Here is a 13,398-nt window from a genome sequence, read left to right as displayed (position 1 = left end):
AAGATTGTCGTGGTCGGTACAAGAAAACGCTGAGCTACTAAATATCGTGCCTGAAACGCAGTCGAGAGGGTTGGTGAAACAACAATAAGGTTTTGGTGTACGTCTTTTGAAGCCTTGTCAGCGTACAGATGCAGAATACGTCTCGCGACCAACAAACGTGCAGTTATTCTAGGAAAAATTTAACGTTCTCATGGATGACGTATATCCAGCCGTTCTGCCCAATATTCCGTCTTCTAACGCTGCTGCTGCTGCTGCACGGTCTCCCACTTCCATCTTTCCCGGCTACTCTCGTGGTGATCCCAGGGCCCCAGCTACTACTCATCGGGACAAGTTGCCAAGGTATGTCGTTACAGTTGCAGAGCTGAACCAAATTCAAATTTATGGTACACAAGCTCCGTTTCGTTCCCTTCCGTTGTGAGTCTCGGCGAGTGTTACTACGAATCGTGGCGGTCGATTACAATGTGCGGCTTCAAATAAGAAAAAATAAGAGAAATCGATTGCCTGACCTATATGCAGATGCTGTCGCCGGCCTGGATTCAAGGCCTCGAATTAGAGTGAGGAGATCCGAAAAGAGCGACGGCTCTACTAAGTGTCTTTTCTCTATTTTACGTCTATTTAATTTTTATTGATTTTTATTCTCTGCTATACTTTGTCAATAGAATTGTTGGCGATTGTTGTAGAATTTGTAGAATGTCTTTTTCCTTTGATGTATGATTTTTCCCCTTTTCTTTTTGTCTTATTTGGTTTGGATTTAACGGTCTATTAGCATAGGGCTCTTATTTTCCGGATCGAGCGAATTTTTAATAATGTATGATTATGTTATTGTATGGCCTGAAAAGATACTATATAGTCACAGCTCAAGTAAAACAAAAAGTAAGCCTATGGCGCTGCCGGGAAACAACGAGTAGGCAATTATTCTAAAAACAGCCGCTGATTTGATTCTAAATTATTTGCTGAAAATTGCTGGTGGCCCAGGCTGGGAGAGCTCGTCATAATTTCACACAGTTACACCAGCTTTTAAGTAAGCGTCTCCAAGTCCATCACTCCCGATGGTGATGGTGTTACGTACACGTAGATATTATGGAGACGCTTAGTGGTTATTTTAGTAGAAGTTTGTTTTGGTTCTTTTGATGCCTTGTTGCGTTCAGGGGCAGACCCCCATTTATATAAATGGCTCTTCTCTCCTCTCTGCTTTAGGGGGGATATAGGCAATAATATATATGTCCGTTGTTGATAGATGGTCTTAGGTGTGCGGCTAACTCGGATTCGCCTCATTGCGGATTCTATTTAAACGAATAAAATTTTCCTTATTAGTATTCGTTATTCGTATTCGCAGAATTTCCGTTATTAGCAACGAATAAGGCTGGGAGCGTCGAATACGATTAACGAATATTATTCGTAATTTTTGCCCCGACCCTAGCGCCGTAGTCAACTTTAATTCAGCCAATCATGACGCGTTACTCATATCATGACGCGTCAATGAGTAACGCGTCATTGAGTAACTGAACGACGCGTCTTATTCTGACATTGACCGTTAAGTGAGATAGTCATGGTCAATGACGGGGTGACTATGGAAAGAGGCTGGCTTTTCGAATGGTGGCGACTGAATAAGGATGAGTTCGGATGGCAGCCGCAGGAAGAGATTATTTAGCTATTCCTGCGTCTGAGGTGGCTGTTGAAAGGCTTTCAACACAGGAAGAGGTCTTCTAGGTCTGCGGAGGCACTCGTTGAGTGCCGAGACGATGAGAAAGTTGATGTTGTTGAGGGTAGATCAGGGAGGCGTGATTTCATATTGTCAAGGTCAGGGCCAAAATTTACGAATATTACGAATAATTTACGAATAAGGTGAACTTATTCGTATTCGCATTAGTAAGCAAGAAATCGTCAATTACTCGTATTCGTACGAATATTATTCGTGGACACCCGTAATTATGACTAGAATCCTCAACTACGTCCTCAATGTCATCACGCATCGAAGGGTTCAGGGTTGTTGAAATGAAAGGTTCAATCCGGGTCCTAACCCGAATTCAATTGGAGTATAAATAGAATTTCTGGCGCTTAAGACAAAACGATGGACATATGTGCATCGTAACTGCTTCAAAAAAGGCATAAATAACGAACATATGGACTTGTTCTCCGTCAACCCCTACCCTAGTAGTGATGTTATGGTTGGTACTATTTGCGCGCTCTGTCCTGACGGCCCAGGCCAGATGGTGGTTATGGATGCCTTTCCGTACTGGAGTTTCAGCAGCTCGTGGCCGCCGACTACAACGATTAATGACTCTGTCGTCCTGTCTTTATGCAAATTCATTCCGTTTCGATCTTTTGTTGAATAATTAGCGCCATACATGTCGCTGAGCAGGTCTGTCGATCGAAGTGTCCACATTTTCGATCGAGGGCGACCAAATGAGCCTCTTGGTGGATTATATTTAAATCCGTCTGTAACTATTCGAAAATTCCTCAAAATGGTGGCATGGGTCATCCGCGCGGATTGTCCCTACAGTGTGTGGCTAAGAGGGGCCGAAGCTCCGCTGACTGCTACTGATGAGCCTCTCCAACCCGGACTCTATGACATAGTTTGCGATTGTCCAGGAGGTAATCTTACTTTATCGCTTACGATAGGTCGACTAATGTAGTATTAGGCACGATATCGCTCACTGAAGAGCGATGCATCACACGAGCATATACGCGTACCATCAGCAAGCGAGATCGCCGTTTTCGGGATGAAGTACGAATAAGGGATGGCAAATGCGTGATCACAGGAAATATCAATCTTGCTGCTCACAGAAATTATTGGTCAGGCTTCGAAGCCACTCATATTTTCCCGTTGTCTCATGAAGAAATTTTCAAAAGTCTGAATTACCCACGGTACATTACGATTAGGTCAGGAGAAACAGATTCGGGTATAAACTCTTGTCAAAATGGTCTTCTCATGCAGTCCAATATTCATCAACAATTTGATTCTTTTGGATTCGGTATCGATGCAGATGATAACTACAAAATTACAGTATTCATGGAAGATACATTTGGGCTGGACGGAAGGACGCTTGATCCTGTCTGCAGGAATCCAGACGACGAGCGGAGCGTAGTAGATGAGCTTTTGCGTTGGCACTTCCGTCAGGCAGTTCTTGCTAATATGAAAGGAAATGGCGAGCCGGTTTTGGAGTATGATTTTCCAGATGGATCAGACATGGTGGGGGAGATACTGAGCGGACCGCGAGCGGCAGAGAGAATGGAGGCCGAATTGTTCTCACGACTAAATAGTGTATCTCCTATCCCTTAGTTATCGGTTGATATCCGATACGAACACGTATACCTTGTCGGATCTCGGGACTGACAACTGTTCTCATACCTTAGTTAGCGGTATTGATGTTTTATGGACTCTTCCAAATTTGAAATAATTTGATACGTTGTCTTTTCATATATAGATGCGTTGTGTTTTCATATACATGTGTAATGACGATTGCAAATACGGAATAGTAAGAGATACACAGATAAGGAAGAAATGCACCATATACGAAAGAGACCGAACTACAGTTGGACGCAGCAAACGACTATTTTCTGACCGGCTCGTCTAAATATCACATTGCGGAACTCCCGGCTGGGCCACAGTGATCACAGCAGTTTCTGCAAACCAAGCTGAAAAACTGTAGTTCCATCTGCCCTGATTTGCATTTCTATGAAAATCTGTTTGCGATATATGCGACCATCAGCTGTTGACGTAGAAGAAGGACCGAGCCTTCCTGCGTACGTATAAAGGTTGCCAAATCTGTTGCGAAAATAGTCTAGATATCAGACCCAGTATCGTTCGCAATGGAGACATCAAGAATAATATTTGGCTGACCACCACAGACAGCTCGGGTTCAGACTTTTTGCAAATTTATCCTTCTAAGTATTAAAAATTCCCACTTAGAAAGTTAAAGTTGGTTACGTCATGCATATTCCATACAGCCTGTAGTCAACAGGACGCTGACTGATTGTGGCATTTGAACTGCTAGAGGCTATGCACGATGACAGTCAGACAGCCGATTCTCACAATAGTTATGGCTATGTGAGACACTACATGCTGTGTAATGAGTTGTCTGCATAAGCTGAAGACCAATACGCTAAACTTCAAATACTAATCTACAGTAACATAATACAGGCGTAAGACAAATCGCGACCCAAACAGCTGAAGTCTCAACCGCTTTCCCGTTAAAATGTAAAATATTAAGTTAAGTGGCATGCCAATATCCCCAGCATATATATGGGGGTTACATAGAACATACTTAATAAATTCTCTTGTAGCACATCTCCTTAAACCTCAAACCCTAATTTTAATAGCGTCAAATTAATCCCGGTGTTAGTTATCACAGCCAGTTGGCGATATCGTCACAATTATACAAGATCCTGCGATATTATATCGCCAATGGGCGATAAATTAGGCGATAATATCTGCAGACTTTTCTGACGGGTGACGATACCCTATTTGGGCAAAGCCGATATCGTATCGTGTCCAGCCCTAGGCAAAACACAACATCTGGAGATTTTAACTCAATAAAGCATAAATATTCCAGCATGGAAACATAACACGATCTGCGACAAATATTTGCAGGACAAGACGTACGCTGCCGATTTCAGCGCCAACAGAAACGTGCCTATAAGGGGTAACCTGGGCGTCAGTAGCGTTGGCATTCTGGGTTAGCCAAACACACAAAATTAAGAAATAACTTACATGCGGATGTACTGCTTCATCGGCCCACAGTGTCATTGCGAGATTTAATCGCCAAGGAATTTAACGAAAACGTGACTACAATGAAGAGCAGAGAACCCTAACCACCGAGAGGTGTGGCCAGCGGCAGATACCACTCCAGCTTGCCTACCTTTCCAGAACTGCCACATTGAATATCATAGGCAAGTGTTCAAGGTTAGCTAACCATATACCAGTTTCACTGCCTCAATTTGAAACGATAAAGGATATAAAATTCCATTCAAATTGGAGCGTGTGACATCGATAGCGCCAGCCAAAGGGCGCAAGGAGTGCAATTGATCTGCTGACTATAGTACTGCGGTTGTGCGGCTCATCATGGGGTACCCAGTTGGTGTACCGAGGGGCTAGTCCTGGGTTTCCAGATTCAAATTAGAGGGCGGATCTGATTTGGAAGTGCCTCGGGTGCCGTGTGTGTCCGTCTCGTGCGGCCGGAATCAAGTCGGGGTAGAAATTTTCAACCAATATTCGACTATCACGATAAGACACGCAGCCATGCTTAATGTTATATTCGTGAGATTAGATGCATCTCTTAGAACTTGACAGAAGGGTAAATCGCATATGCGTCACGTTCCATCTCCCATTCCTTGGTTAAGAAATTGCTCTATACATTGAGAAGTGCATGGGTAAGCTGTCTGTAAAATGTTCAAACTTGCTGACAATTGAAATGGTTACACAATTCCTGATTGTTAGCTGTATAGTGTTTACTGCTGATGTATTTAGCATACACCTGGGGTCCTTATCGGTAATCATGTCCATGCACCGCAGATTTGATTGGAAACTGCAAGCATAATTTGTTTTGAGGCTTCTGACTCTAGAGCTGCGGGGCAGTGCGCGGCTACTAGGTCCGGGCTGTCGCACACGGGCCAGATATGATCACCCAGCACGGGCCAGGTGGCATGATACAGTCAGACAGCGCAATGCACTAACCACTACCTGAGTGCTGCGCCGAAGGAATTTTTGTATATTCTATGGAGCAACATCTTAGTCAAAAGAGAGCTTCGCTTCTCTTATTGAGAATTGGCGCGTAATGGAGAGACTGTGCCGAGTGTAGATAAGAATATTCGGGTCAGACGATACCTGAACCCTGGTGAGATGCAGCCAGTGCAAAAATTTTGCGTGCTTTACCTTATAGACTTACCATGAAATCATGGATAACAGATACGCTTAAGATATTTTTTTTTCCTAAGTTCCTTACATACTCCGACATCCAACGTAATTAATTCAGTCAGTTAACTTGCTCTTGTCCATCTTAAAATTATTCTAAAGATTAGCAGCGGGAATGCCTCACAATGAATAGTCAATATTCTGTGCCACTCCTTTGTATAATGATAAGCATACGGATCTCGATCTTCCGGCCGGATTCGATTGTGCGGCGTCTGGCCCGTGCATTCCAATAGTTTACAGGTCAAGGTGGCTGCGCACTACTGTAGTTAGATAGTGATGTGAGATTAAGGTTATACCTTATCAGCCGTCCAAATGCCGGATACTGACATGAGTTGCCGGGGTGCACTTGTAGATGATTGATAAACCATTAATCTATTGAACTGATTGCATAATGCCGCTTATATATTACAAATATCACTTAGATGTTTCTCACAGGAAGACGTGGCAAATGGCATAATTTCGCAGTCTTTAAGTTAAATTTGCAAAGTTGAAGCCTTATTGGATGCACGAATTGAATGCTCACCCTGATATGATTACGTTGTGTCAGACCCAAGTGCTTGGTCTGTGTTTCTGCAAGCGAGAAGTTCTTGGCTTTTTATCCTTGGAACCACTGCATTGCATTTACGATCATCCAACGCTACTAATTTCTTCCTTGCCAATTCCTTATCAGTGACCGTGCTTTTTCCGTCTGCCTATAATTGACAAACGATGTCTCACTCATAATGAGATCTGTGGATATACTTTCAGTCAGCTGTTCTTCCACTAGTTAAGCGAGCACTGCAGATGTGGTTCTGTTTCAGATTGCAGTACTGATTTTCAAAGGCTTTGAGGGAATCTGCATAGATCCTTATCTCTTAGATTCTTTTTTTTTTGGACAGGTACTGTCCGCGTCCGTGACTGAAAGATAAGGATTAGTGCAGATTATGAGCTCCCTTTGCAAATGGCACCAAGAAATATATATTCTTAGAGACTTCCTCGACTTCGCCAAGCAACAATCAAGCAACTTCGATTTCTTGGTGCACCCTGTCATTCGATACACCCGTGTGTTGAGCTGAAGCCAAGAATCTTTATAACGAGGTATTTGTTTTTGGGTTATTCTACTTGACTCTCGCGTTCTAAAATTTTGTAGATGTCCGTCGAGTTCGAGAAAGTCGATCACAGAAATCCTGATATTGGCAGGGTCTCTGTCCATGACTCGAAAGGTTTCAATGAGAAGGAAACCGTTATTGTTGCCGTCATTGATATTGAAGAGCGAGAGAAAATTCTTGAGCGTATTCAGGAATCCGACGATTTGAATGATGTTCTCGATGAGGATGCCGACTTTATACTCTGCAAAATGGAAACTATGGGAGTCGAAGAGGCATATGATATCTTGACTGCCGCCGCTGATTACCATTCAGATGATGTTAACTTTCCTGCAAAGTCGTTGCACAAGATCCAGAGTCTCCTGGCGGGCGAGGAGGCTTATGGTTTGGACCATGAGTCGTTCGAATTGGACATGCGGCTTGAGGCGTGTTTGATCAAGTATCACTCGCCATATCCTGAAGTTCGCGCCGTGTGCAAGCCTGTTGATGACCCGACCATCCCTGTGGAGACATTTCGAGCATATATTATCGGAAGTTTCTGGGTTTTTTGCGCTGCTTTCATCAATCAGTTCTTCGATCTTCGGCAGCCTCGGCTATTCTTGAACTCCACTGTCCTCCAGATCTTGATCTATCCTACTGGCAGATTATTCGAGCACATTCTCCCGAAGTCCTCCTTTAGCGTATTCGGAAGGAAGATCAGCTTGAATCCCGGTCCGTGGACATTCAAGGAGCAGATGTTCGTGACTATCATGACTAATGTTGGTGCGGGTGGCTCGAACTTCATGAGCTACGCTGTTACCATGAAGTTGCCTATGTTTTTTGGACTTGATTTTGTTGGATTTGGATTCATGCTATTGATGAACCTGTCTACACAATTCTTTGGATTCGGTATTGCTGGTCTGCTTCGTAGATGGGTTGTGTACCCAAGTAAGGTAAGGAAAGGGCAGTGCTTATTCTCTTTAATGGATTCCTCTATATTTAGTTTATCGATCAAAGTTTGGCGCTGACAATTTGTTTAGGCAGTGTGGCCGACGATTCTTCCTATTCTCCAGCTGAACAAGACGCTTTTGCTTCCTGATACCAAGAGGAGCATCTACGGATGGACGATCACGAAGTACAAATTCTTCTTCATTGTGTTCATCTTGACGTTCTTTTACTTTTTCATCCCCAATTACTTGTTCACCGCACTGAGCACTTTCAACTGGATCACTTGGATTGCACCGCAGAACAAGATACTGGCATTTGTCAGTGGTTCAAACATCGGTATGGGATTTAATCCATGGACGACGTTCGATTGGTCCGTTATCAACTACTCGACCCCCCTCGTCCTACCTTTCTTCGCCACTGCCAACAGATATTTGGGAACGGTTTTGGGTGGGTTAATTATTATCGGGATGTACTGGTCCAACTACAAGTTTTCTGGCTATGTTCCTCCGAATACTAGCAATATCTATGATGACTCTGGAAAAGTCTACAATCTCTCACAAGTTGTAGTGAATAACGTGTTAGTAACGGAACGGTACCGCCAATACTCCCCGCCATATATCTCCGCGGGTAAGATATTGTATCTTGGAGGATCTTATGCCCTGTACACGTTCGCGTTTATCTACATTATGCTGAACGAATGGACAATGATTAGTGAGGCAATGAGAGGCTTCATCAAAAGTCTGAAAGACCGCAAGATGTCCAACTATGACCGGTACAATGACCCTATCTCGATCATGATGTCGAAATATCCCGAGGTTCCCGATTGGTGGTTTCTCGTCGTTTTCGTGATCTCTCTGGCAATCGGAATTATTGCACTGACTGTGTTCCCCACAACTACACCAGTTTGGGGAGTCATTGTCGTCATTTTATTCAGTATTGTGCTGTTGGTTCCAACCGCAATCATCTTTTCGTCCACGGGATATATGATCGGCCTACATACCTTGGGAGTTATTATTACAGGATACATGGTCCCAGGAAATGGTATCGCGAATATGCTCTGCAGAGTCTATGGTTGGAATGTGGATGAGCAGGCGGAGACATTCATCTCAGATCAGAAGCTCGCGCACTATGCGAAACTGCCTCCGCGTGCGGCATTCAGAGCACAGATGGTTGCCACGCTGCTTCAGGTGCTTGCCACAAACAGCGCTACGGTATTCCTGATGTCTTCTATCCCCGACTTGTGCAGTTTCACTCAAGCTAGTCGCTTTGTGTGCACATTTCCGCACACTTTATATGGCGACACCCTCCTTCTCGGTGTGGTTGGCCCTCACCGCACCTTTGATGTTCTCTATCCAATCCTTAAGTATTCCTTCCTGATGGGTGCAGTCGGGGCTGTTATCTTCTGGGCTGTCCGCAAGCGCTTCTTGAATGTGTTAAGGTACGTTGACCCAGTTCTGATAATCTCGGGCTTCACCCGCTGGGGCAGCACTTATAATCTCTCGTACTACACTCCGGGCTTTTACGCATCCTTTGTGTTCATGTTCTACATCCGTCGCCGGTACCTCGCATGGTGGACAAAGTACAACTTCGTGCTCACATCCGCGCTATCTGCCGGCGTCGCATTCTGCGGCATTTTGATCTTCTTGGCGCTACAATATCATCCTAAGAAACTCAAGTGGTGGGGTACGAAAGTAGCATCGGCTGGTGTAGATGGAAAGATGGTTGCGACGCTTTATGATGTGCCGGAAACGGGACACTTTGGCCTGCCAATGGGGTCTTGGCAGTGAGGGTAGGAAACTGAATTTTGGGAAGAATATTTGCAAGTTCCATGAGAAGTTTTGCTCTTTCACTTGACACAAAGTCATTAATTGCAGTGGAAGGCCATAGCTAAATAAGCTAATGATAGTAGCGTGAAGTGCATGAGACGCCGAAGTAGAGTAGTGTACGCGATCGATGAAGCGTTGTGGTTGTCCTTTAATGTCTTTACAGCCGACAGAACACTTGCTAGTAGGTGGGACCCTGAATTTTGGGAAAATACATGACTGTGCGTGCCGCGAAGTATATATACGAGCCAAGCATTCGATTAGTACAAGTAGTCATGAAAAAATGAATACTTTGTGGAAGCGACGTGTGTGATCCTGAATATGCCCGTGGAGGAAACAGAGGACGTACGCCAATGTAACGTTAGGATTTGTAATATTGGGAGACACTTTGACCTACCGAATATTGTGCTCACTGCAGAGTGCCGACCACAGCTCACAAAACAAAGTAGCGACGTAGCGTGATCTTGAATACCTGGTTCGCCTTATGTGTGGTAATTTTGGCTACCTTATTGATGACGGCTGGAGTAGGTGTTTTCCTTGTATTTCCATGCTATTATTTGTTATGGCTCCAATGATCCCCGTCGCGAAGAGTATGTGAATACGGACATCAATACCCTGCAGCCATCACAAACACCGATGAACCGGATCCTAGCACTTTAAGGCGACACCACGTCATGCTTTCACGGGACATGATCAACAAATGCCCCCGACCTACAGTTGCAGACGGCATCTTCGCCGGTGATGGAGGGATCTCTCTCACATGACGAGATCGATAATCTGTTGATGCATTTATTCGGCATCAATCACTCTCTCACGCGATATCTACCTCATCTGATGCCTGTTTCTGGAACGAAAGACTGTCGTTTCTGTGGGGTTTCCTGGGACAAATGGGAAATTAACAATCCCAGCATGTGTGAGTATCAATCACGCTTGGCACATGTCAAGCAACGCGCACAAACGGCTGCAAAGGGTCATGTACGAGCAATGGTTGAGAATGCACTTGATACTGCTTTCAAGGAGTCGCCGAATTTCGCATGGATTCGTAGACCACCATTCGGTCAATGTCTTGTGAAAGACTTCACCGATGCAAGTGGGGCGGCACATTTATACAAACATTCCCAGAACCAAAGTGTCTGTCGGGTTGGAGCGTGCAGCGTATCTCTGCAAGGTCTTTGGGATTGGCGAGCGCACGCATGGGAGAAGCACCAGATTCCTTTTGAGGGGATCATCGAGGAATTCGTTCAATGGTGCGATTGGTTGTTGTACCTGGTACGAAGGCTGAGGAACCTCATTTTTCTATCCACATCGACCATGCCTTCGATTCTGTCAAAGAATATGGTTACCTTAGCTGTCATGATGGCACACGGCCTCTCGTGCTTTGTCTTCATGATCGAAGACTTGTATCCAAAGGCAGGCTCTTCCTTCCAACTTCTCGATATAACCGGCTCACTCATTTGCTTTCACACTTCAAGTCCAAGACAACAGACGGCGTCGGTTTGCCGGTCAAGGTACATTGCCCTTCTTCAGAAGCCCGGGGAACGGAATATATGCTATGCAACTATGATGGATCCATGGGAATAACAGAGTTGCCAGATCATCTTGAGAAAATCCATGGTATCAAATGCCCGGGCAATGATTATCAAGCTGTGTCTGAGAAGAGACAGAGGCACCGCAAGAGACAAGACCCTGAGAAGAACCTAGAGTCTTCTGGTACTACCTTGGTGGAGAAGTCTACAAATGCGATTGTTGGTCAACATTCAAGACAAGGCAGGAGACGGATAGTTTCGACAACGCTGAGCGACGAAATCGACGATGCCGTTTTCACTGAGGAACGCGGCTCGAGTCTCGAAACAGCCGTCCGCGATTGAACGTACAAAAAAGTCGGACGCAGGGCATCGAATTAGATTATGCAGAGGTCACTGATAGGTTACTTGGTTACAGTATCATGTTATGGTTTCCTTGATGAGTACGTTATGGTTTGCTATATGTCATGTTTGCTAAAGTGTATGTCATGTTTGCTAAAGTGTATGTCATGTTTGCTTAAGTGTACAGTTGAAGCATTTTCTCTGTCGGTACTTCATCGTGAACATCAGCCCAGGATGACTTCATGTCATTGCCGCGCGTACCCCACCGAACGAGCCCGCAGAGTAACGCACAATAGCGGACGCTGACTTTGACAGAGACGCAATATGATTGTCGTTATTACAAACGTGCCAGGAGCATCAAAAAAGTTATTTAAAGCTGCAAATTTGTGACATCGAAGTCGTGTACAGAGGTCCGGCAGGGACTACGACTTCCGTAACCATGCTTATAGGATAATAGTAGCACAAGAAAATACAGCATATTAACACTTAACATTTTACAAGTTTACTTCGCGCAGCGGTCACCAACAGAATCCGATCGAGCGAACGATGCTGAATTATAGAGAGGAACTATTGTGCCCACCTGGTCATTTGCCCACCGCGGACTTTATCAGCATCGTGTCGCACTCGCTTCTCTGGCACGGCTTCTCCCTCGCAGCTTTGAGCGCATTGGCGTACCATTCTAGTTCGGTGAAAAACTTGTCGCTCCGCCTTAACCATGCGTCGTCAGTGGGTGTGCCGTCGTCCTTGAACGCCGCCTGTACTTTCGGAATTGGCAACAACGAAGGAATGGAGGACATGCCCATCTCAGCGAGGGTTGCGCGCAGTGTCATTGCAGCACGCACTCCGCCGTAAGCACCGGCCGAGTAACACACAATGGCGGATGGCTTCCAGAAATATTCCTCCAGGAAGTAATCCAGCGTGTTTGACAATGCTGGAGGAACGGTATGGTTATATTCGCCACTCACCACTATATAGGCGTCCGCCGCGACGATCAGATTCGCCAGGCGTTGCAATACATCGGGTACTTCGCCCGGCCGGTATTCCTTGTACATCTTGTCGATAAGCGGCAGCGAATACTCCACAGGATCGATAAAACTGACATCGTGCCCGCGAGTTCGGCACCGGTTTGTGACGAACCGTGCCGCCTTGATTCCTTCACGGGCAGAGCGGACGGAACCGTAAAACACAACGATTTTCAGTGGCATTGCAATGTGCAGAAAGTTGCTGCAAACGACTTCCAATTAGGTGCTGATATTAGGTATCCTTTGGAAACGATTATTTGAAGTCGCTCTGGTCACCTATATAGACCTTGGATGTCTATACGCCGCATTTTCAGATGCATTAATTACGGACGATGATCTCGTGGTGTGTGATGAGGAATCGCGAGCACACCATGGACGGCAAAGACGAGACAGGATGACGTCACAGGGATCAGCCGTCAGTCTCGCATACTCTCCGATGCGTTGTCTTCACCATCTCAATGTCACTCCAATGCCACTGTGTACACTTGAGTACGCTGTGACACCTCGTACTTAACAACTGAGCCGCATTGTTGCATACATTTCCCGACTTGTTGTCGGCCCCAGCCATTGCTACTCAGCAACTTATCTTTTGGGCAACATATGAATATCAAGTCACCCAACTTGACGAACCTTGTACATGTGTCAACCGACTCAACCTTTTGTTGTCAGTAGGGCTGCTCCGAATACGAATATTCGCAGTAATCGGCATTATTCGTATTCGTTATTCGCAAGTCCCAACCACTGCGAATAATATTCGCTATT

General features: G+C 45.1%; 4 protein-coding genes across 4 annotated transcripts; 3 read left to right on the top strand and 1 right to left on the bottom strand.

The window, feature by feature from the left end:
- The first annotated feature begins 2,211 nt into the window (after positions 1 to 2,211).
- On the top strand, positions 2,212 to 3,543 carry V1508DRAFT_425866 (HNH endonuclease-domain-containing protein). The gene is made up of 2 exons (XM_066941502.1): positions 2,212 to 2,595; positions 2,643 to 3,543. The coding sequence occupies exons 1-2, from the start codon at positions 2,349 to 2,351 to the stop codon at positions 3,281 to 3,283; spliced, it is 888 nt and encodes a 295-aa protein (XP_066793023.1). The 5' UTR covers positions 2,212 to 2,348; the 3' UTR covers positions 3,284 to 3,543.
- A 3,500-nt stretch (positions 3,544 to 7,043) lies between these two features.
- Positions 7,044 to 9,713, top strand: V1508DRAFT_400199 (OPT oligopeptide transporter protein-domain-containing protein; the record flags this gene model as incomplete). Its single annotated transcript, XM_066938313.1, has 2 exons — positions 7,044 to 7,931; positions 8,019 to 9,713. The coding sequence occupies 2 exons, from the start codon at positions 7,044 to 7,046 to the stop codon at positions 9,711 to 9,713; spliced, it is 2,583 nt and encodes an 860-aa protein (XP_066793022.1).
- A 563-nt stretch (positions 9,714 to 10,276) lies between these two features.
- Positions 10,277 to 11,804, top strand: V1508DRAFT_287664 (uncharacterized protein). The gene is made up of 2 exons (XM_066936545.1): positions 10,277 to 11,715; positions 11,795 to 11,804. Exon 1 carries the CDS (start codon positions 10,491 to 10,493, stop codon positions 11,328 to 11,330), a length of 840 nt encoding a protein of 279 aa, XP_066793021.1. The 5' UTR covers positions 10,277 to 10,490; the 3' UTR covers positions 11,331 to 11,715; positions 11,795 to 11,804.
- Positions 11,767 to 13,087, bottom strand: V1508DRAFT_425854 (flavoprotein-like protein). Its single transcript, XM_066941501.1, has one exon. The coding sequence runs from the start codon at positions 12,817 to 12,819 to the stop codon at positions 12,199 to 12,201; it is 621 nt and encodes a 206-aa protein (XP_066793020.1). The 5' UTR covers positions 12,820 to 13,087; the 3' UTR covers positions 11,767 to 12,198.
- Between the last annotated feature and the right edge of the window lie 311 nt (positions 13,088 to 13,398).

This window comes from Lipomyces doorenjongii, assembly GCF_038497915.1.
Source record: "Lipomyces doorenjongii strain NRRL Y-27504 unplaced genomic scaffold V1508scaffold_88, whole genome shotgun sequence".
In the NCBI taxonomy this organism is placed as follows: Eukaryota; Fungi; Ascomycota; class Lipomycetes; order Lipomycetales; family Lipomycetaceae; genus Lipomyces; species Lipomyces doorenjongii.
This window is presented reverse-complemented; position numbering and strand designations above follow the sequence as displayed.